Source organism: Nicrophorus vespilloides, unplaced genomic scaffold (assembly GCF_001412225.1).
Source record: "Nicrophorus vespilloides isolate i.1.1-1 unplaced genomic scaffold, Nicve_v1.0, whole genome shotgun sequence".
Taxonomy (NCBI): Eukaryota; Metazoa; Arthropoda; class Insecta; order Coleoptera; family Silphidae; genus Nicrophorus; species Nicrophorus vespilloides.
This window is the reverse complement of record NW_017095699.1, coordinates 553,099-575,033: the sequence shown is the minus strand read 5'-3', so window position 1 is coordinate 575,033 and position 21,935 is coordinate 553,099. Positions and strand designations below refer to the sequence as shown.

Below are 21,935 nucleotides of genomic sequence, written 5' to 3'. Positions count from 1 at the left end.
GACTCGTCCTCAAGGTGTTTAGTAATAGTAATATTAATAGTATACATTTCAGCCCAAACGAATAACAGTACAAATCCGATGCTGAGGAGACACCTCGGCGATAACTTCAGCCAGAACTTGCGCATCCGCTCGAACTGCTTCGTGACGACCGTAGACAGCAAGTTCTTGGTGGCTTGCGGCTTCTGGGACAACAGCTTCCGCGTTTTCTCCACCGAATCCGCGAAGATCGTGCAGATCGTTTTTGGCCACTACGGCGTAGTCACATGTCTATCCCGTTCCGAGTGCAACATCACCTCCGACTGTTACATCGCATCCGGATCGGCAGATTGCACTGTGCTGCTGTGGCATTGGAATGCTCGTACTCAGACCATTGTTGGAGAGGGCGAAGTACCAACACCAAGGGCCACGCTCACAGGACACGAGCAACCCGTGTCCAGCGTTGTTATTTCCGCTGAATTAGGTCTTGTAGTTTCAGGATCTTACAGTACGTTTGATACAATAAAAATATTAAAAAATCAAAACTAATTGCTTTGCTTTTGTAGGTGGTCCAGTTTTAGTTCATACCACGTTCGGGGATCTCTTGCGTTCGCTCGATCCTCCTAACGGTTTCGCATCACCCGAAAACATTGCGATGTCACGCGAGGGCGTTATAGTTGTAAATTATGAGAAAGGGAATATCGCGGCTTTCACCATAAATGGGAAACGATTAAGACACGAGTCGCATAATGATAACTTACAGGTACATTAATTTACAATTCTTCTGTAACTTAAAAATTTACTTGAAAAATTTTGCTTTTTCAGTGCCTATTATTAAGCCGAGATGGCGAATATTTGATGACCGGAGGAGACAAGGGCATAGTCGAGGTGTGGAGAACATTTAACTTGGCTTTACTCTACGCCTTTCCGGCATGTGATAGTAGCGTTAGGTCATTGGCTTTGTCACATGATCAAAAGTAAGTTCTTACTTTTATAAATTACAACTGAATTATATTAATAATGAATCATCTTTTTTTCAAGGTTTTTGCTAGCAGGACTGGCGTTAGGATCCATCGTGGTGTTCCACATCGATTTCAATAGGTGGCATCACGAGTTCCAGCAGCGCTATTAAATCGTAAACTAAATGAAATTGTAACAGGTTTAGCGCTTAAGTACTTAATTTTGATTTTCTATTCATTTACTTGGTTGTTTATTATTTTTTAACTTACAATATGTTAACCGATTTTGTGCAATTTATATTATTCCACGTAGTATTTGAGACAAACATTTTATTTGATCTAGTTATTATAAATAGGTGGGACGATGTGCGGAAGGAAAGCTTAATTGAATCTATTGTAAGATACTTATTATATTGGGATAGTGTGCGATTTGTTTTTCATTTATTATATCTATATATATTATGATTTATTGTTGGAAGCAGGAAGAATGAAGAAACAATGCAAAAAACCATATTCTTGATTTCACGTTAGCTTCTAATGTTCAAGTCAATCCAGAAATATTTTTAATGCTGGCATGTAAACATTTTGTAAGTAAGGAGCACGTCCTAAAAATTGCTTGAAGCTTGCACATTAGTTACAGCCAGCAAGTGAAGAAAAGTATAAATTAATTTAATATAATTGAGAAGAGAGAGAAAAAAAAAATGGAAAAAATAATAATAAAATAAAATAAAATTGTTACGCCTTCAAACGGCATGTTTTTTCAAAAATGATACAGACTGCAAATACAAGGGTAAAAACGATTTCTCGACGATTCAGTTCTTTATGCTGCTATCTGCGCTTGTATTTGGATTAATGTATTTGATTTTTTAAAATATAACATTCCCTCCAAGCGTGTGTATATTATAATATATTGCAAATCTGTCCAGATAAATCAAACTTATTGTAAATAAGTAAGATTGTTTTTTATAAAATCGCTAATTGATTCATGTTTTAATCATTATTATTTTATTACTTAAATGAATTGTACTTAAATGTAAGAAATTATATTATAGTGTATGTTTGATGTTAGCAATAATACTTCATTTGTATACACATATTTAATTGAATAAATGTGTTTTGTTCATTCTCATTTCTCATGTGCTTTTATATTTTACCTATTTATCCTTAATATCCTTAGAATCATATTGAAACAAAATCTACCCTTAGTAATGAAATTTAAACTTTCATAAATACTAACTATTATTCTAATTTGGAACAAACAATAATCAATTCAATATTATGAAAAAAAGCCAGACATATTTAAATTTAAACTGATAATAATATTTATTCAATACATACAAATATATACTATAAAGTTACACCTGCTTCATAGTTGTAATGTGGTGTATGTTTTGTTTTCTTTGATTCATTATTGAAAGCATTAGAATTAGGTATTATTAATTTGTATGAAGACCGATATCGGATGTAGAGGCCCAGTTCGACTTTAATATGTATAATTTTCAACTTTGATTCCTTTTGTGGTACATACACTAGAACCTAGTTTAACGAGTTTAATCCGTTCCAAAATTTTCTGAGTTTTACTCGTATAGTGAAACATATTGAAAACTACACACGATATGTGTACACAAGTTTTAAAAATGATGTAGCAGGCGCGCAATCCGGGACTTCTCTTCTCATCGTCACTCGTTATGCGAAACGTCGCTCGTTAAACTATATATAGTACATATTATTTCTAGTTCCTCCACAAAGTTAGGGTAACTATCCCCATCTGTGATCACGAATTTGTATTGAAAAATAAAATTGGTACTTTATTATAGGCAACTTTTTAGGCAAACGGAATTAGAGGCAACCCTTATATAACTTGAATTAATCGCAGTAATGGAATAGTATAAATCAGTTAATTATTTTTTTAAATTCATTCACAAATGTTGTTATTAAGACCATATAATATCAATTCAATTCATTTACAATATTTCATAAATTATTTATTAAATTAACACAAAATGTGTTTACATAAACTATCAAGTTCTAACGAATTTCTTGTTTATTCTCAACTTTGCATCTACATAAAGTACACATTATAAACTAGAACAACTATAAATTTACTTTGTCAAACTCAACGGGATCCTTGAGTGCAAACAGATTAATGTATAAAGCAATCTAATTATTATGCAATATTTGTTACTCTTAATATAATAAATACTTGGTACAAGTACTTGGTAACTACTTGCAAAGAAAAGTTTATTTTTCTTGTAGATTATACACAGAATAAATGTATAACAGTATTGTAATTATGTAATAAAAAATTAATATATAGAATTCATAAAATTATACTGCACAAACTATGTTCGCATAGACTTTGAGAAACAAATTGAAATAAATTATTTGTGTTTTATGAAATCTAATTTTTATCTGAATTGGAAATGTGTACGCATGTGGATTTATAGATTTGCCTGTCCTTTTGATGTATCTGATCCAATGTATATTAATGATAGAAATATGAAACATGCATCGCATTTTGAATATTCATCCTCTTTTGCAAATCCGACGAAAAATGTAAAACTGCGTGAAGTGAAGTCTCTCAGAAAATAAAAGGAAACGCAAGCTGTGTTTCACAACAACAATACGCGTGTTTACGATTATTTTCTTGTCGCAGGGCCGGGGCTTTGATTCATTGTAACTCAAGTCATGCAAGCCGATCGTTTATCTGAATTCACCCCCTCAACAGGTTACTCATTAATGAACCGCCGCTCACTACGTGTGCCAACTTTTATCTCAATTTATATGACAATAAATAATATCTTTGGTAGTTCATCTAAAAATAAATAAAATTCGCTATTCCTCCGTCACAAATGTACAAAAAAAATCCTAACACTATAATAGGATGTGGACCTAAAAATAACTGTGTAATTATTGCTTCATTTGGAAGGCGTGAATTTGCATAAATGCATGAAACGATTTACTTCCTTCCTAAATACTGATGAAAAACAATTTCGTCCAGGTATCCCGTCGACTGGCATCGAATCCCGATTAAAGACTTTCCATTCTTAATTACTAATTAAGCCCAATTTACGCAAGGAATTGCCGTACATCACCATCGGCTCCAGAAGAATTTGCATTCCCATAAAACTTTGGCGCAAACTCGGGTGGTTATAGGTGCAAACCCCTATAAAAGCGCGCGCTCGATTTATGACCCTTTAATACAACTCCGCAAACGATTGAAATCGCAACACGCACTCCGACACCAGTTGTCTTATTCAGTGAAATATTTTTAAGTTCTTTAAATTCGCGTCGAAGATGAACAAGTTTGTGTCTTCCCTTCTGAAAATCTCCGGTATTTTGATTTTGTTCGTGCTCGTGGATAATATTGATGGTAAGTTTAAAAAAAGATTTTTTTTTGTTTTTCGGTTTCTGTTAATATATTGTAAATGTCTTCATCAGCGAAAGGAAGAGATTCTAACCAAAGGTTGTTTCCGTTCCCTCGTGTCGGTCGGGGTCAAGATTCGAGATACTTAAGTAAGTTTTTGAAAATATTTTTATATAATAGTTTGTTTGCTTTAAAGTTTTTTTTAATTTATTATTTCAACGTAATTATGTAATAATCAATATTATGTTGTGTAGAGTTTGTTGATGCAAAGGGGACCAAATTTAATTAGTCGCTGCATAAAAGCTTTGGGTTATTGAAAATTAATTTGTGTAACATGTCCATAAACGTGTTTTGTTTTGGGCCTACTATTAATGTTAATTACATTGAAAACGGGGTCGTAATCACAAAGCCCCAGGAGTCCCCCTCCTTGGTCTCGAACACCTTCAATTTACTCGGTATTTGTGGATAAACAAGGGTGCGGATTCGATTTGCAAACGTTGTGTAACATTTGCGAATTATTATCCTTAGGTCGCAATGAGGAGGGAAAGATTTCTCTGTTCGCGTTCCCAAGGATCGGGCGTTCGGAACAACCACTTCCAAAGAGGTCCTCCTCCTCTTCCAACAACGGCCTGTGGTTCGGACCTAGACTGGGTCGCGTCCAAAAACGAGACATCTACGTGTATGATCTTCCACACAACTATCCCCGTGAGATCGTCTTCACGAACTCGAAGTACAACATGGACTTTCCCGACTACCCGGAAACGCGAAACGTCCACTACACGCCTAGATTGGGAAGGGAGTCTTCGGAACAGCAGGAGGAAGATGCCGAAGAATAAGAAGTAAACTAAGTATATTAATTTTAATAAAGCGTTGGACGCCCGGCGTAGGGCTGGATGCGCCGGGCGGCTTATGATAATTGCATTATGTAACCTATTTTAAATGTACACTGTATTCTGAAATTAAAATTAACAAAGTAAAATAAAATGCGATTCACAAATTATCAGAGGTGCTTCTTCTCCTATGGTTTATGTTTTAATTATCTCCACGAATCTTGCCACACCGTTGAAGTCTTTGTGGGATCGCTCGAACTTCAGCCCCAGGCTAGGACTCCCCGTCAACAAATTCGCAATAAGCTCGGGGTGAGAGGGATCAACTTCTAAAAATAATTTTCCACTCCTGTTTAAATACGTCGTCGCGACGCCCAGTATATCCCTGACAACATCGAGACCATCCAATCCTCCGTCCAACGCTTCCAAATCTTCGAATCTACAAAAGAATATGACATAAAATCCTCATCACGAACGCGGAAATTAAATTATTTTTAACGCACAGCAGAATCTCCGCCTGAAGGTCCATCATATCTTTGGATAACACGTACGGTGGATTGCTGATTATTAAATCGAATTTGTTCTTCAGTTCTATATCGCCGATCGCGCATTGCTGAACTTCAAGCCGCCCAGATAACTTCAAATCCGAAGCGTTCTCTTCCGTTAATTCGCATGCCTTCGATGATTTGTCGCAGGCCACAGCTTTTAACTTAAATAATCAATGTCAATTAGCGGTATTCAATTACCGCCGGTTTTCCCGTTTTACTTACACCGGGTAAAAGGTTCAGCAAGGCCAAACTAATCGCACCGCTTCCGCAGCAAGGTTCCAATATACACGTAACGTCCCTTGATTTGATGTCGTTCAACGCCAATTCTACTAGGATTTCGGTCTCCGGTCGTGGAATGAATACAGGTGGACGCAGTTTCAAAGTCAACTCTCTGAAGTCCCATTGACCTATTACATATTGGATGGGCATTCTGCAATTTAAAATGGACTCAAACTTTACCTCCTCCAATCTATATATTTCAATTGTCCATCAATACCTTTGCAATCTCTTCTTACACATCTCAATAATGTTTTTCATTTCAACTGTCGATAATTTCCTGTCTCGTTCTTGATATACAGTGGCAATCTTAAATTAAACCACAGCAAAATTATACGGAAACTTTACTTGTTATTTACAAAACAAAAATTCAGCGTAAATATAATACATTTCTTCAATCACTATATATTTAAATAATAATTTTTGCTTATTACTAAAAAAATACGTCCTTAGAGACATAATTGATTACAATAGAAAATGATCATAAAAATAATTAATTTAACCTTTACCTTATTAGAATTTAAAGTTGATGCTAAAATATTGGCTATGGATTCTAAAGGTTCGTAGACCTGTGCATCCGAGAATCGCTTGAACCAAAGTTTTAGCATATCCTCGACTGTTTCAGGTTTTGAATTCCCGCCAGTTGTAGAAGCGTTCGCACTTAAACTCCTCCTCTCAACATGACTCAAGTCTGACAATTTACTTAACCTTTTGCATTGCGTTTGAACGCATCTCCTGACTAAAGTGCGAAACATTTCACAAAATTATGTGCAATGTTTACCGTAGATATTTAACCACAGATTACTTCACTAACTTAAGGTTTCCACTAGTTATTTTTAAGTAGCAGTTAAAACTAACCTCTCATATGTATCGATTTTTTTCACTTGAATATGCAACTGGTTACACAATTTAGTGCAGATTTAGCTTTGAATTTGCCTACTTTTTATATTATATTTGAATTACATTACTAATTATTCTATAGTCGCCTGTAACACGAAAATCTGATACGTTGGTTCGGTTCCCAAAAACCAACAAAATTCCTGAAATCTAATTAAATATAATTAATTATATTTTAAGATAATACGCAAATAAATTCTAAAATAAAATTATATATTTGATAATTAATTATGGTAATTGTAAAAGGAATTCAATAAAAAAAATGTAATGTAGTTATACTAAAATATTGATTTATTTAATTGCATCGAACACGGTGCGGTTTGTTCATTTCTGTTTAAACTTATTAACTAATAACAAAATTGTCGATAATAAATAAGTAAGTAGTCGTGTTTCGTTAATAACATACAAATTAAATGTCTCGTTTGAGCCGCGGTTTCAACTAGTTTTTGCCAGCAAAAAATATCACAATTAGTTGCAAAAATCTTTGAACCAACATCAACGTCTCAAGATATTCTTTTCTTGCATCTTATGTAGCCCGAAGCGGCTTCTCGACGTTCTTCTTTGGCTTGTATCTCATGTACAGCAGCTCCGTCGTCCACATGATTAACGTCATGCAAGTGACTATGTTTATAACGTAGATGCAGCGCTTGTAGCTGCCAGTTATATCACGAATTAAACCTGCGGAAACAATCCATCAAATCCGGATACGAATTTATTAGTAATGCGATGGGTTTTACCTAAAACTGGTCCTCCAGCCATAATGAATAGACCATTAACTACCATCTGCAATCCTGCAGCGTTCGCTAGACGTTCGATGGGAACGTAGTTTGGAATTACTAAAGTCCAGTAGACAGTACGTATACCTTTCGCTATTCCCAGAGCTATCGCCACTCCGAGCAGTTCATAGAAACTCTCGAAAAATACAAGAGCTGAAAGTTTTGTTAAGAATTATTGCTGGCTCTAAATAGTATGGTTTATAAAGTGCTTACTGAATCTCGTTGCGATGAGTAGAAGTAGTGAGACCATGTACATGATTCTGGCTGGTTTATTTAGAAAATCACCGATGAAGGGAGCGATGAATCTGAAGATTATATCGGCTGTGGAAAGGGTTGAAAGGAAGATAGCGATTTGATAAGTGGTTAGATGGAAGTCGTCGAGAATGAATGGGGTTAATAGAGAGAAGTTGATCTCGGCGAAGACGGCTAAAGACATTCCTAACATTATGTTTACGTAGATCGGATCCTTCAGCAAAGTTAGATCGAAAATATTGACGATGGTGGTCAGGATTCTCTTAAAAAACCCGACTTTCTTTTTCTTTTCCGGTGCGACCTCGTTCTCCTTGTTCACGTCCTCGATCTTCTCCTCTTTGATCTCGCTTTCGGACCTGGCGAAGGGCGCTTTTCCCTCAATCACCGATTTGTAACTGACGAACGAGTATCTGCGTTGCTTGACGCCTAAACCAATTCCATTTTCAAACTCATTGTTTTAGTTAATTTCTCGTTGTATATCAAACCTTGATTTAGTGACATAACGCTTCCGTTGAGCGGCGTATCGAATCCATAAATTGCCTGCACCTCGGTATCGTGATCAATCGAGATGATGGATTGCATCACCGGGTTGTTCTTATCGTACAAACCGCAGCTTTTCCCTTCCTCGATCAGGACCTCACCTTCCTCCTTCGTTGCATCTCCATTTTCTTCATCGATGTCCTCTTTCCTTGAATGCCACTTCACGGGCTGCAAAAGGCATGCGGCGATAAACGAGTGGGCGGATATAGATCCGATGATTAACACAGCTCCAGTCACACCGTAAATATCTATTAGGAAACTGATCAGCAGAGGCATCACTACTGGACCTAATCCTGTTATTGTCATGGCAATTCCTGCCGCTTTGCTCCTGTTCTTCAGGAAGTACAAGTTCAGCGCGAACGGATACGATCCCATTCCCATACCCATTCCCAGAGCTTTCAAAAAAAATAAATTAAAAAAAAAATCATAAAAAAATAAGAAAAACATTGTACTTATTTCTGTTGTTAATTATACTATTAAAATATCCACATTTCTATATTCGATTCAGTACGAACAAAATAAACCCATTAAGTACATTTTCCTAGGAAGGCCTTGAAACATTAAGTATACAAAAATAGTTGCGTAACAATCGTTCGACTCATTTCTACATTACTAAACATACCGACAATTATCACGACGATATTTTTAATATTTTACAATTGCTTTTTTTCTCTCAAAATACAACATAATCACTATATTATGGCCAGAGATAAAATACCTAATTAATTAATCACCTTGCAAACTTATCATCATTTCATCTCAGATAACAGCTATTGCGTTGTTCTACTTATTGATTTTACTAAATATTGTAATTAAAGTGTATATAAATTTAAGGAATTTATTATATATCTAATACAGTTTCATATATAAAATATGCAATATTCGCACGTATTTTAGAAAATGATGGAGCAAATACAATTATTGTAATTTTCTGATAAAAGGTTATATTGCCGGCTTATCAAGCAGTCACACATGGCTTAAAACATACATATATGAGCGTAATCTAAGTGGAGTGCAAAAACAAGTTCCAAAAAAAAAACAGTTAACGGCAAAGCACGAAATGATGCATTCCATTGTTGGTGGTAAAACAACTAACGTTCTTGGAATTCATTTATTACGGTTAACCGCAAGAAGAGACGAGATAACTTGCGGTTATTTAATTACTTACAAGAAAATTTGAAGCAGTTAATTATGTACCTTCTTTACTGAAAGATTTGCTCAAGACGCTGATTTGATTAATTGATGATAATCCTCTGCAACTAATGGATTTTATTGTGCGGACGCAACTGCCTGATTGTGACATTATTAATGGAATAAAAATACTGTATAATATTGGTTTCGTGAACAACAATAGACAGTAGTGATCTTTGTTTCGAAACGGCATTGTTTCAGTTAATTGTAAAATTATAAACTATCTAATTTATATTTCTTTGGAAATTGGATGTAAATACATATTAAATATTTATTAAATTCATTGAAACAACAAATCGCTTCGTTCTCCCATGAGTTTTAATATAATGATAGAGTTATTAGATTACATTACTTCCTGTGCGGGGCGACGAACGCACATCTCATCTTCGACGGAAACATCTGAACGAAAACACTAATCATTTACCAAACAAATCGAGTTTTGTTAATTGCGAAAACTAATATTTTTGTTTCTAATTTTTAACCGTTCTTTTATTCTGCATCCTCATTCTTTTGTATACACATAATCACTACGGATGTTTGAGCGATTGTTACGTAAGTTTTCGGTACAACCTGTAATTGGTATTTGCGGGGCGTATGCAGCGTATTTGCATTTTTTACCATGTGACAAGGTTACAATGTGATCGTAAGTATTGAGCTCCTTTGATAAATTATTCAAATGCGCTGTTTTTTATTAATTACATATTAATTTGCATTTCAAACTCGTATGCATGTATATAACTATACTCTCGAAGAGAAACATGTTTTGTACCTAACCTTCTTTTATTTATTGTAGTCATCGAGCTCAAGACTTCTACACGCATTAAATAAATTAATAGCCTTATTATGCAATCAACCTAATTCACATGTAGTTTACTAATATATCTACATACTAAATTCTTCGAGTTCAATCCAATATGACTAATTATAGATTACTTTCTTTAATAACCTGACTAGTACTTTTACGTAACAACATTAATTTATTTATATTAGATTCAGAGACTAAATGATTAAATTGTCCTGAGTGAAATACTTACAGGTAATGAATCCGTATGTGAATAAAAATGCAGTAAAAGATCTGGCGTATGAAGTGAGTATTACTCCGACTGTGGTGAATAATGCTCCTGCGAATGAGACCTTCCTGTATCCAAAATACTTAAGCATAGGTCCATTGATGAGTCCTGTGAACATTGAGACCGCCGCGTTCATGTTTATAATGATCGATCCATCTGTGGCCGAAAATTTCATGGCGGCGAACGTGTCTTTGAAGATCAATCCAAAATTTTGCATGATCGGAATCATAATCAACTGTAAAGACAAAAACAAAAAAAATGGTTATTTACAACTGAATTTTGAATTCTAAATATATCATTTTATAGTAGACTTGTTTACAAATCTAAACAACTTATAATATAATAATTTAAAAACAAAATTACCATAAATTATATATTTTTTCAGTAAAAATCTGGACCTATTTAAAATTTGTAAAGAAAATTCTTTAAAAAATCCAATATTTTTTTTATAATAAATAGATGAATTTCAGTATTCCAAAACTGCAAAATTATTTGAGTATTCTTGACATACATAAAACGAGGACAAAGTCTAAAAATTTTATGCACACAATTAAAAAAAAAGAGAAAGAGTTAAATTAAGAATTAATTAAAGTAAATGATTTTGGAATAATTCAGCATCGGCCATGGAGCATGAGTTATGTTAATTGAAAGGTTTGCTTCTATATTACATTATATTTTTTTTTTGCATGTATAACTATAACGACTGGAATCCATTGTTGTCGGTGCAATTCCACGATGAATTTTTAATAATTCGGTTTTCTCGTACGTTCCCCAACATTATCAATTAAATTAATTAACATAAACTCGTTGTCCTTGAATTATGATCATTTCCTTCTCGACTTTTCTTCTCATTTGAATCCACAATATAAAACAATTTCGTGTTCCGTTTTCAACTTCAATGCGTGTCATTTATTCGCATTAAAATAACATACTGAAGAATATAAAGAAAAAATCTAGTAACATGTGCTACACATGTTTTTTTTCTTCAATTCTTGTATAAATAAACGTTTCAGTTTTTCTTTAAATTGCTTTTAATTATGAGAACTAATTCATATGGATTATGCCAATACTTGTCGCAATGTTTATTTTTCATTTAGTTTATCTACTGTGCACGTTTTTCAAGTAATAAATACATTTATTATTATTGAGAAATATGTTATGTGCAGTTTCTGTTTTACGATTTTCAAGCTAAAATTAAACAGTTATTGTCTGATTTCCACGTTAACCTTTAACATCTATATTTTCTTTCCCCCATCTATGATTCTTAACGTAACCTATTCCCAAAGTGTTTACAATATTTCACCGGCATTTAGTGAAATATTGTGTTGATTGCGGCACAAAGAAGTTGTTTTTGTGCATGTTTGTTCTTGCTCTCAAGTGTTGGTTATATAGCAATGACGACAATTCTGAAATTATTATATTAATGTATTACAAATAGTTATGAATCTAATAAAATAGCATTAGTTAACTTAAAAAAGTTTTTCTTGTCTGGCAGTAATACATGTGGTGTATAAAACCGCGCGAGTAATTGATAGAAATTTCCGTGAGGTTAAGAAAGAATTCACGAATTCATAAAGTAGGTTGAATGAAATAAATCTATTACTTTATTATCTATGTAACATGTACAATTGTATACTGAGAAAACCATATCTATTATCATATGTTATGCAATTTAATTTTATCGTATTTTATTGAATACATAGTTCGAATAATATTTATTTTCTGATTGTGTTATATAACTCGAACATAATGCATCTGAGATTAGTAACCAGGTTCTTTCACGTATTCTCCACATCATTACTTTTTTTTTTAATATCCTCTCTAATGTTCTATAATTATCTTACATTTTGTTTTAAAATTGGTAACATAATCATATATACTTTCATTTACATCCTTGATATTAAACTTTATACTTTTTGAAGTTACATTCCAAACCTTGTTTTGGTACTACGTTTTATTTCATATTAATACAGCAATGTCTCGCGGCTTCTGTAGTCTTATTCAAAACAAACTAAAATAGTATGCATTTTTTATATGCTCGGATTTTTCTCTTCAAGGCTCTTCTTGTGCGATTTATTTTTGTATGTATTTAATTCCTCGATTAGTACGGTTTCAGACAGGAACGATTTTATTTCAAATATTGTATTATTAATTAGCAAAATATACTTAAATTTAATAGTAAACATCAACTAATTAAACTGTTTACAAAAAGATATTAATCTATAGAATAAATATTTGCCTTGAATTAGTATTAAAAAAACAGCAATAATTTTACTGAAATTAATATCTTAATAATCAATTTATAAAATTTATTCATTTTCTTATAAGTTTTTTTTTTAATTTATATTTTAGATAGGAGACTTCGCATTTCAGCAAAGTCCAACTAATCATGGCCGTTTGGTGTCCTTCCAACCAATCAGCATAGAAACAACAACAATTTTCTGAACTATCATTTAGCTAATCGAAATGTATTTAATATTTTGACACTTCCAAAACTCTACCTACGTCAAACAAAAAACTGTTGCTGTTGTCCTTAGTAAGCAATTAAATTGCAAATTAAGTGTATTTCTGTTTTTCTTTTAATTGAGCGGCTGCCACAAAATTAATTGCTCAAAGCACATGACATACATTTCTCGTTACTGTTAATAAATTCTACTTAAGAGTATAGAAATTCCGAAAAAAAAAAACGTTCGTATTTCCCATTGCATATCGGATATCTCTCATTACGTCGAGCATTTACCAGACTGAAACCGGTTGATTTGCAGTATTTTCAATTTTGTGTAGAAGCGCCCACTTTCTATTCCTACGTTTTAAATTATGTAGATTCATAATATTGCGTAAAGTAGACTTTGTTATACGCACACACAAAAAAAGGAAACTCGTTTTTGGAAAAAAAAAATTATAATAAAATATATAATTCGGTGGATTAAAGTTCATGATTATTTGTACGATTATCTCCGTTTCTCTCGCACTTCTGTGAAATGCTCTTGACCTCAAGTTTGACCATCGCGGCCGTTACGTTCTCCGAAGCGGTTTTCATTCACATTTTCCACGTTGGAGGAAAGAAAAGGTGTAATTTTTAGTTCAAAAAGAAGAACGCGTTAGGTTGTATTTACAAATAAACCTGTTGATCGCGACTGAGTTTAATTGGAATGTATATCGCGTAAATTGAAGGAAACTTTTGTTTTTGTTGTGTGAATATAATTAAGGGGGGCTTTGAGAAAAGAGGAACAATGTCAATGCGATTTTAAAATAAGTCTGCTAAAAATAATGAGAGCTAGAAGGAGACTCACGTGGTTTAAGGCATAAGCTAGAACGATGACCCATCCCCATCCCCCGTCGGGTGGCACCGTCTTCTTCCTTGGACTCATATCTAGGTTCACTATATCTAATCAAATATACTAGGATGGAAACAGCTGAACGAGATCGTCAGTAGTGGGACGCTCTCATTACACTGCTCTATACGATTTCGGTTATACTAAAAATTGGAAAAGATGACCATCACACTCTTATCGGATGAATTGAAGCGCGCGCCAACGACTATCCGCACGAATTACTAGTGATGCATGCGTTTCAATAAATCTTAAGTGGCGCAATTGAACGTTGTACTTAAGCGACCCGCACCTCGCACACAAATTAAACAGATCACGAAAATAAATAACTCTTCTCCTTGGCGACTTCTTTCACTCCTTCAAGTTCATGAATGATACTTGGATCTGATGTGTTGTGGATGTTTGTGTGCGTTTCTGCGAACGAAAATAAACTTTCCGAGCGCCGTAGTCAACTGGACTCGGACTGTGGTCCGCGCTCGAAACTCTGTTGGCTCTTACTACTATTTATTTCCCCTCCATTCGATTTTCTATACTTACTCCGTATTACACATTATTTACCAATTGATAAGAAATCTATATAGATTCTCATTACGGTGTTCTCAATAATTGCAGAACCACCGGCAGCGCACCTTCATTCCAAACTTCAAATCTAAGCAAATAGTTACGTGAACCTATCATAATATTTTGATATAATTGTAGAACATTGTCCGTTGCTTTTAACTACAAACCGACTAATATTATTCCAAGCGAAATCTAAATTAATTAAGAGAACTTTCAACGAAAATCATTAAAATAACAAATATCACTAAATAAACTAAAATAACTTTTTTTTAATCATTGATTGTGAATTATCTAACAATCATGATTCCAGCAACTTTCGATTGCGCTCGTAATGCACGCCATACGGCGATGACACCGCCTTTTCAACTCGACATTGATTCACGCTCAGTGAAGTGCTGTATCTGGATCACAAATTCAACTATAATATCCAAAATCAAGCATTTCACTTTCTACATTCTTTATACTTGCATCATATGTAATAGAAATGTGAGCGATTTAATAATTTGAATATCAATACAATTTAAAGTACACATATTTTCAAATGATAGAAAAGAAATATTCAAAAGCAAAATTCAAGACATATTTACATAGATATGTTACTTACATTTTTTTTCATGGAATTCCTCTTTTAGTTCATTAACCGCAAGTTAATTTATTAATATATTATTTTACATAAATTATAATTCATAAAATAAAATTCTATTTTATTAATAAAATTATTTCTAAACATAAATAACCAATAAAAAAGTATTTTAGTGATGTTATTGACTCCTTTAACTACATTTTTCATTCGGTTGCTGAGCTTCTATTTATATAATAAAAAAACAAGTTGATGTCACTTCTAACGTGTATTCGTTTCTCTCGTAAAATGTTCTATTCCATTGATTAAAGTCCGGTTTATTTAATTCTTAGTAAGGAAGCTGCCAAGATTCTTGTTTTCTTGATTTTTACGTTTGTTTCTATAAATAATTCATTCAATAATATAATGGAAATGACAAATTCAAGATCTGAATACCATCTGTGCCTTTATTTTCGATTTCAAAATTATGACCTTCGTTGTGTATACGAAATCGAGACAGAATATGGGGCAACGTTCGAGTTGTAATTGTATCGTCGATTATTAACTACAATTTTTTGTTGTGTTTTTATGTGAAAACAAATAAATTCAATTATATATATATACTGTTAAAAGTATATTCAAAAAATACCTCGCGTAGTGCGGCTTCCATCAATCCAGATTCACTATAAACCGGTTTGAAATTTCAAAACAAACTAAATTTTAATTGAAAATAAATTCTAAAAAAAATTGTACACAAAATTATTTTTTTCTACATAAATGTTTTTTATTTTATACAGTCAAGTTTCTTTTCGCACTTATTTCTATTTTATTTAGTACGGTTTCACACAGTGCTGGATATTGCGTTTACCGCACTATGAGAATTATTACTGTATTTGCATGAATCGCAATGAAGGAAAAACCAACTGCCATTGGTTTCTCCGTTGTTTGTTAAAATCTCTTGGATTTTTTTTAAGGGTTCATTGAAGATTTTAATTCAATAATTGCATGTAACATTAATTCAAAATTGGAAATACCAGCAATAATAATGTAGATTGCAGCAAAGAGAGAATTCGTAGTAACCAGTTATTTACAAGAGGAATGAGTCATCGCTCAAACTTTGTTTTCGATTCATGCACTGTGCACGATGCGTAAACTTTGTTTCATAATCAACTACATGTATCAATTTTATTTATTGAGTGCAAAATAATAAGAAAATAATTAATTAACAAAATTATCAATAAATACAAATACTAATATTATTTGTATTTATTGCCATTAGTTATTATGAAGGATGTCACTAAACGTATAAAATCTCATTCAGTCAAGTGTGAAAGTAAATTGATCGAAATCTACATGCATGTCAATTTATTCATTTAATTCGTTCATAACTAAATCAATTGCATCAATTTGCATATGTATATTATTAAATAACTCGCGAGATGCACGATGATAAATCAACAATGTTTCAGATTATTTCATCCGAATAAAATATGCATATTGTAAAATAATTTCATAAACACATTTCATATGGATTTCGATTAATATACTTCTGATTTTTTTAAATAACTATGTTCTTGTTCAGAAAGAGCAACGTTTTATTGAAATATTCAATTTGAAAAAACATAAATTTAATTTAAATACATTTCCGTGAATATTTATAATTTCACTTGTTCCATTATTTATTTGAAAAAATCTACTTTTTGTATATATAAAAGTTAATTTATACAGTACATTTTCTTTATAAGATATTGATAAGTAATTTGTGTAATTAGTTCAAATATTTGGTAATTTTAGAAACAAATACAATTACGAAAAGACTGGGAAACCACTTAAGGATTGATATTGCAAATATCAGCCAGACATTGCAATTGAGTGGAATTTGAGTTTATCTGAAAAACATCGTTCGGAAAGTTTTCTTATATACTCGAATGTTGTAACTGATTGTATCGTTGATTGATTGATAACTGTTTATCGAAGTCTAAACAAAACATTTTGTGCGTTAATTCATAAACAACTTTTTTTAGTCACTTTTTTAATACTTTGATTATAGAAAAGAAAATAATTAGTATATAATTATTAAATAAATAATGAGTAGACAAACGATCATTACATTTACTTATTTTGCTGCAAGTAATCAACGTTTTATAATGTAATCACTAGCAGTTTTGCTTTACCGAAATGATAAATATTTGAATGTAACCTTCGTATTTGTTTGTCCTTAAGATAATTTCAACTTTTCTGATTGGTCTTTAAATGTGTTTCGTAATATAAAATTGTTTATTTCCTTTGTGCAGCGTAAAAACCAAAAGTTTTACTGTAAATTTTCATTGTGTCGTGTAAGGTTTATTTTTAACAATAAATTAATCGCATGTTAATTATAATTTTTCTTTTTGTCAGGTTTATGTACTTTTTTTGTTGTTGAAGCCGCGATTGATATTGTTTATCGTACGGAAGGCTTGAAACAAACAAATTGCTGGGAAAAGAGACACAGCTATTATCCCGTCGATTTAATTTATTGTATCGTTCATTAAGTTAATATCCTCGTTAAAATAAAATTCATAAGCAAGGACAGTACAAACCATTCTATAAAGCCTTTTTATCTCCCGAAGAAACAACAAACACATTATATTACATATCCTTTCCTCGGGATTCCTGTACTATTTCTTTTTCTGCTGCTTCCGTGTGTGTATGACTAGAGTGGGAGAAAACTTGATGCAAGTTTCATTTCCTCATTGCTTTTCTGGTAGTTATGAATTTCTCTAGGGTCCAGGCTATAGTCGTCACGTAAGTCATAATGTTCAAAATATGTAAAGTTATCACATAATTATTAACTAAATCCCGAATCCAGCCTGAAAGAGAACGTTCAGTAATTATTTCCAATTAATTGATGTATTTGAGAAGACGTACCGACGACTGGGCCCATTAGCAGGAATAAAATACCGCTCGTTGCTAATTGCAAACCCGAAGCTGCTGGCAACCTCTCTAAAGGCACGTAAGAGGGTATCACTAAAGCCATGAAGATTGTCCGGAGCCCTTTTCCGAAGCCGATAATAATCGCAACGCCCAAAGAAACTGCGTAGGTTTGAGTATGCACCAATACTGAAATACAAGATAGTTGTTAGCGTGAGAAAACTCTGAGAATGAAATTAATTTACTTATTCTGCCGAAGGCCATGCTTAGGACGCCGAACAGGAAGAACGTTTTATTATCCCATCCTATTTTTCCTGCAATGAAAGGCACGAAGAAGCGGACGCAGATATCCGTCGCTCCGAGTAATGACATGAAAGTGGCTATCTGATACTTCTCGAAATGAAATTCCTTGAGGACGTACGGGGTTAGAATAGAAAAGTTCAATTCGGCAAAATTCGCGATCGTAATGCCCAGCATTAGATTCAAATAGATCGGATCCTTTAATAAGTCGAAATCGAAGAAGGCGCTCACTTTCTGCAGAAAGCTCAGCTCCTTCTCCTCTGTCTCCTCCTTATATTCTTCCAGCATCTTGGCAGCTGTTTTCAGCACGTCCTTTTCATTTGGATAAACAATCTCGTCTTCGCCTTCCTCTTGGATCACCGGTTTATCAAAGTTCTTCCTCTTTTTGTCTCCTCTGATCTCAGTCAAGTTGTTATAGGAAGGCCTCTTCGAGTTGGCGAATGAGTTCTGACCCGAAGGTAAACGGGATCGAGACAGGGAAACCCGAGAACCCATCAAAGACCTCGAGTAATAACCATCATTTGCACCCACCATCCTCGGAGTACCAGGATCTATGATCTCGTAACCGGTGCTTATTGCATCATCCTCGTTAAATAAATATTGACTGGTGAAAAGGCTTCCCGTTTTCTCTTTGCTTTTATTTTCTTGAATCAAAGGTTTGGCCACTTCCTAGAATGCAATTACAATTAACAATATGAACATTCAGTGTTCGCAATTCAACCTCGACATCTCTGAACTTGGTGTGCCAATGAACAGGCTGCAAAAGCAGCGAGCAGACTATGGCGTGTCCTGCGAACGCGGCGAATATCATCAACGTTCCTTCCATTGCGTAGATGGACATTAAGGCTGTGATGATGTAGGGCCACACGATGGGCCCCATCGCCGTCGTACTCCAGGAAAATCCCGTGGCGAGCCTCCTGCGATCCTTGAAATAAGTATTCAGGGCGAGCGCATTCGCGGATTGGGTTATTCCGATTCCGCTACCTTAAATGAGTTTTATTTAAATCAGTTGCAGATTGAAAGACATGCATGGCATACCGTAGAACATCGAATAGACTATTAAATAGCCCCAGAAGGATTGGCAGTAAGTCGTGAAGTACAGGCTGACCGACACCAAAGTAGCACCGAAGAACGCCACTTGTCTATAGGAAAAGTATCGAAATAGTGGACCATTGAGAAGACCTATTCATAGAAATTAACAGATAATAGTACAACTTTTGTGTTCTTAATTTTCAATACACTCACCCACGCATGCATTGAAAGCCGAGTTCAAATTGATAACTGTTGTAGTTTCCGCATTGCTGATGCCCAGTTGCTCGAACTTTTCACGGAAGAGCAGACCGAACTGCTGGAACATGGGAAACGTACTCAGCTGAAACAATAAATAACATTACTAAACAAAAAACAAATAAATTCATCCATCATGGTGCATTATTAAAAAGTAGTCAAAATTATGTACATAATCTAATAAACTAAATTATTTTATTTGTTAATAATTAATTAACTACCATTCTACCATCATATCAAAATGTTTTAATACTCAAATCAATTTTGTAATATAAAAATATATGCATATAATTATTTAAATAAATAGCTAAAATTTATAGTTATTGATTATTAATAAATACATTCTGAAAATTAAAAATAATCATTGAAAGAGTACCTTTGCAATTATTGTTTTATAATTGAAAGAAAATTAAAATATATTTAATTTTGTACGACTGTTGAAATAATCTTTATTATTATAAATAAAAGTTAAACCTCATTTTTATTAAATATTGTAAAAAAGTTATATATAACTGATGGACATTGTTCAAGACAAAGCTGATTCACTCATGGTCGAATAATGAGTTATACAACTGTAAGTACACATTCACGTTCACAGAGAAAGAATGACAACTCTATTGTTGTTTTTCAAACGGGTGTTCTTTTTAATTAAAACGTAGAACAACAGTTGATATATTGATTGAAAATTAGAAAAAATATTAAAACCGGAGCTAATAAATAGAAACTGATTATGGAATTATTAGAATTTGATTACATAAAATATATTTAGTTAGGAGCCAAAAACAAAATTCAAATTAATTGAAATCAGTTGTTTAATAACAACTCTTATAGTTATATTTGAATGATGTTATTGACATTAAATATTGTTTTATAGAACAACATTGATTTTTACGGAAAATGTAGTTATATTGAAAAAAAAACACATTCGATTAGTTCAGATCTGTAATGAAAATGATTACAATCACACAAGTGATTGCTTGTTAATTTGATTTATGGATAGTTTACATTACTGAAGCCGCAGGCCAACACGATTAACCAACCCCATCCTCCGTCGGGCGGTGCGAAGTCCGGATCTCCAACCCTAACACGTCTTTTCCGATCACCCACAGTGGTCCCATCATCCGTCTTGACCATCTCTGAAACAATGGAACTCTCAGTTGATGATCCACACTTCAAAAGCGTTCGATCGCGTTTGCCGCTTCATCCCGTGCGGTTTCCGTGCGAAAACCAACAATAAAAATGCATTTTCGAAGGTTGTAAATCATAGCTTCGCCGCGTGATTAAACCCACCTGATTGTCCGCAAAAGACAATAATTGTTTACTGCATAATTGAGTAACAAATGAACAATAACAAAAAAACAAGAAATATATAAATTTCCATGATGTCGTATCGATGATGTTATCTAAAAGAAATGCAACGAAATTATATTATAAATGAAACAAAAACAATAAAAATACAGCACACGCATATCATAGATTAATTCCTCAATTTAGACTGAGACACATTTAGATAAGAATGTATTCATTTAATATATTGTGTAAACACACACGCATGCAATTATGAACCTTTTATTGGATACAATTTAATTACTTTTAGATTCGCCAGAATCGCAATTTAATCTTAGTTTCGTATTGATTTACGCGGCGCTGAAAGTGCTTCGATAATGCACCAACTCATTGGATTACTTCAGGAAACTGAGCGATTTGCTTTATTAGCGCACAAACTTTATCTAACTTTTGAAATTGATAATAGCAAAGCAACTAATTATATTTTTATTTATTTAACAACTCAAACAACTAATCGGATTTCAGATACATTTGCTTCTCGATCATTTTCTTCACTTAGGAAAAAAAAGTTTTAAATGACTTTTCAGTTTCAAGCCTGAAGCGAAATGCAAATTTTTGAAGGTTTAAGGATGAGATCGTAAAGTCATTTTTGTTTGTGAAACTATGATTATTATTAAACTGAATTAACTTAAAAAAAGATTTATTATCTTTTTATAATGTTTTTTGTTTAATTAAATACTTACCTTAATTAGGTTTGTGGAATAAATCCAAGTGCACTTTATAACAAAGAACTGAGAGAAGCGTGTGACAACCTATACGGTTGAAACAGTTCTAGTACAATTGACTCACTGCTATCTGCAACAAAGTTGACTAAAGATAAATAACTAAGTAGTCAGAATCATTATCAGCGCACAAATTACAATATAAAAATGAAAACTGAAGTCCAATCGGCGACGAGGAAACTATGCGTGGTCGATCCTAATTGTTTCGCTTGCCCACTTCAAGTATCAAAATCCTATA

General features: G+C 33.2%; 5 protein-coding genes across 14 annotated transcripts in view; 2 read left to right on the top strand and 3 right to left on the bottom strand.

The window, feature by feature from the left end:
• Nucleotides 1-1,180, top strand: part of LOC108560309 (neurobeachin) — a 110,414-nt gene extending 109,234 nt beyond the window's left edge. For 8 of the 9 annotated variants that reach the window (XM_017917824.1, XM_017917847.1, XM_017917838.1 and 5 more), the window contains 4 exons: nt 53-484; nt 543-739; nt 802-953; nt 1,018-1,108. In XM_017917824.1, the coding sequence (XP_017773313.1) occupies nt 53-484; nt 543-739; nt 802-953; nt 1,018-1,108 (872 nt within the window). Of the gene's footprint in view, nt 1-52; nt 485-542; nt 740-801; nt 954-1,017 lie in introns of all 9 variants that reach the window. The other variant, XM_017917798.1, reaches the window with a different exon arrangement.
• A 2,970-nt stretch (nt 1,181-4,150) lies between these two features.
• Nucleotides 4,151-5,299, top strand: LOC108560273 (cardio acceleratory peptide 2b). The gene is made up of 3 exons (XM_017917751.1): nt 4,151-4,308; nt 4,377-4,451; nt 4,831-5,299. The coding sequence occupies exons 1-3, from the start codon at nt 4,233-4,235 to the stop codon at nt 5,136-5,138; spliced, it is 459 nt and encodes a 152-aa protein (XP_017773240.1). The 5' UTR covers nt 4,151-4,232; the 3' UTR covers nt 5,139-5,299.
• A 12-nt stretch (nt 5,300-5,311) lies between these two features.
• On the bottom strand, nt 5,312-6,836 carry LOC108560269 (hemK methyltransferase family member 1). The gene is made up of 5 exons (XM_017917737.1): nt 6,463-6,836; nt 6,174-6,262; nt 5,900-6,107; nt 5,633-5,838; nt 5,312-5,568 (listed from the first exon to the last, which is right to left on the bottom strand). The coding sequence occupies exons 1-5, from the start codon at nt 6,706-6,708 to the stop codon at nt 5,328-5,330; spliced, it is 990 nt and encodes a 329-aa protein (XP_017773226.1). The 5' UTR covers nt 6,709-6,836; the 3' UTR covers nt 5,312-5,327.
• A 435-nt stretch (nt 6,837-7,271) lies between these two features.
• Nucleotides 7,272-14,501, bottom strand: LOC108560387 (monocarboxylate transporter 7-like). The gene is made up of 6 exons (XM_017917917.1): nt 13,973-14,501; nt 10,644-10,914; nt 8,364-8,813; nt 7,840-8,304; nt 7,588-7,779; nt 7,272-7,528 (listed from the first exon to the last, which is right to left on the bottom strand). Exons 1-6 carry the CDS (start codon nt 14,048-14,050, stop codon nt 7,377-7,379), a joined length of 1,608 nt encoding a protein of 535 aa, XP_017773406.1. The 5' UTR covers nt 14,051-14,501; the 3' UTR covers nt 7,272-7,376.
• Nucleotides 14,502-17,509: 3,008 nt separating this feature from the next.
• Nucleotides 17,510-21,731, bottom strand: LOC108560377 (monocarboxylate transporter 9-like). 2 transcript variants are annotated; one of them, XM_017917900.1, is made up of 8 exons: nt 21,659-21,731; nt 20,634-20,764; nt 19,587-19,713; nt 19,380-19,523; nt 19,063-19,325; nt 18,287-19,010; nt 18,039-18,230; nt 17,510-17,980 (listed from the first exon to the last, which is right to left on the bottom strand). In XM_017917900.1, the coding sequence occupies exons 2-8, from the start codon at nt 20,760-20,762 to the stop codon at nt 17,853-17,855; spliced, it is 1,707 nt and encodes a 568-aa protein (XP_017773389.1). In that variant the 5' UTR covers nt 20,763-20,764; nt 21,659-21,731; the 3' UTR covers nt 17,510-17,852. The 2 variants fall into 2 exon arrangements, with proteins under 2 accessions (XP_017773389.1, XP_017773395.1); XM_017917906.1 differs by lacking the exon at nt 21,659-21,731 and having other exon boundaries at nt 20,634-20,801.
• Nucleotides 21,732-21,935: the final 204 nt, after the last annotated feature.

Excerpts from the sequence above, each read along its gene's own strand:
- LOC108560273 (XM_017917751.1), top strand. The coding sequence starts at position 4,233 with ATGAACAAGTTTGTGTCTTCCCTTCTGAAAATCTCCGGTATTTTGATT. Across the intron at positions 4,309-4,376 it reads GCTCGTGGATAATATTGATG|CGAAAGGAAGAGATTCTAAC; the intron begins GTAAGTTTAAAA and ends TGTCTTCATCAG. Across the intron at positions 4,452-4,830 it reads TCAAGATTCGAGATACTTAA|GTCGCAATGAGGAGGGAAAG; the intron begins GTAAGTTTTTGA and ends TATTATCCTTAG.
- LOC108560269 (XM_017917737.1), bottom strand. The coding sequence starts at position 6,708 with ATGTTTCGCACTTTAGTCAGGAGATGCGTTCAAACGCAATGCAAAAGG. Across the intron at positions 6,108-6,173 it reads TGTAAGAAGAGATTGCAAAG|AATGCCCATCCAATATGTAA; the intron begins GTATTGATGGAC and ends TTTAAATTGCAG. Across the intron at positions 5,569-5,632 it reads CTTCAGGCGGAGATTCTGCT|ATTCGAAGATTTGGAAGCGT; the intron begins GTGCGTTAAAAA and ends ATTCTTTTGTAG.
- LOC108560387 (XM_017917917.1), bottom strand. The coding sequence starts at position 14,050 with ATGAGTCCAAGGAAGAAGACGGTGCCACCCGACGGGGGATGGGGATGG. Across the intron at positions 8,814-10,643 it reads CACATACGGATTCATTACCT|CTCTGGGAATGGGTATGGGA; the intron begins GTAAGTATTTCA and ends TTTTTTTGAAAG. Across the intron at positions 7,529-7,587 it reads GGCTGGAGGACCAGTTTTAG|GTTTAATTCGTGATATAACT; the intron begins GTAAAACCCATC and ends TTGTTTCCGCAG.
- LOC108560377 (XM_017917900.1), bottom strand. The coding sequence starts at position 20,762 with ATGGTCAAGACGGATGATGGGACCACTGTGGGTGATCGGAAAAGACGT. Across the intron at positions 19,524-19,586 it reads GGCTTTCAATGCATGCGTGG|GTCTTCTCAATGGTCCACTA; the intron begins GTGAGTGTATTG and ends TTCTATGAATAG. Across the intron at positions 19,011-19,062 it reads CCAAGTTCAGAGATGTCGAG|GAAGTGGCCAAACCTTTGAT; the intron begins GTTGAATTGCGA and ends ATTGCATTCTAG.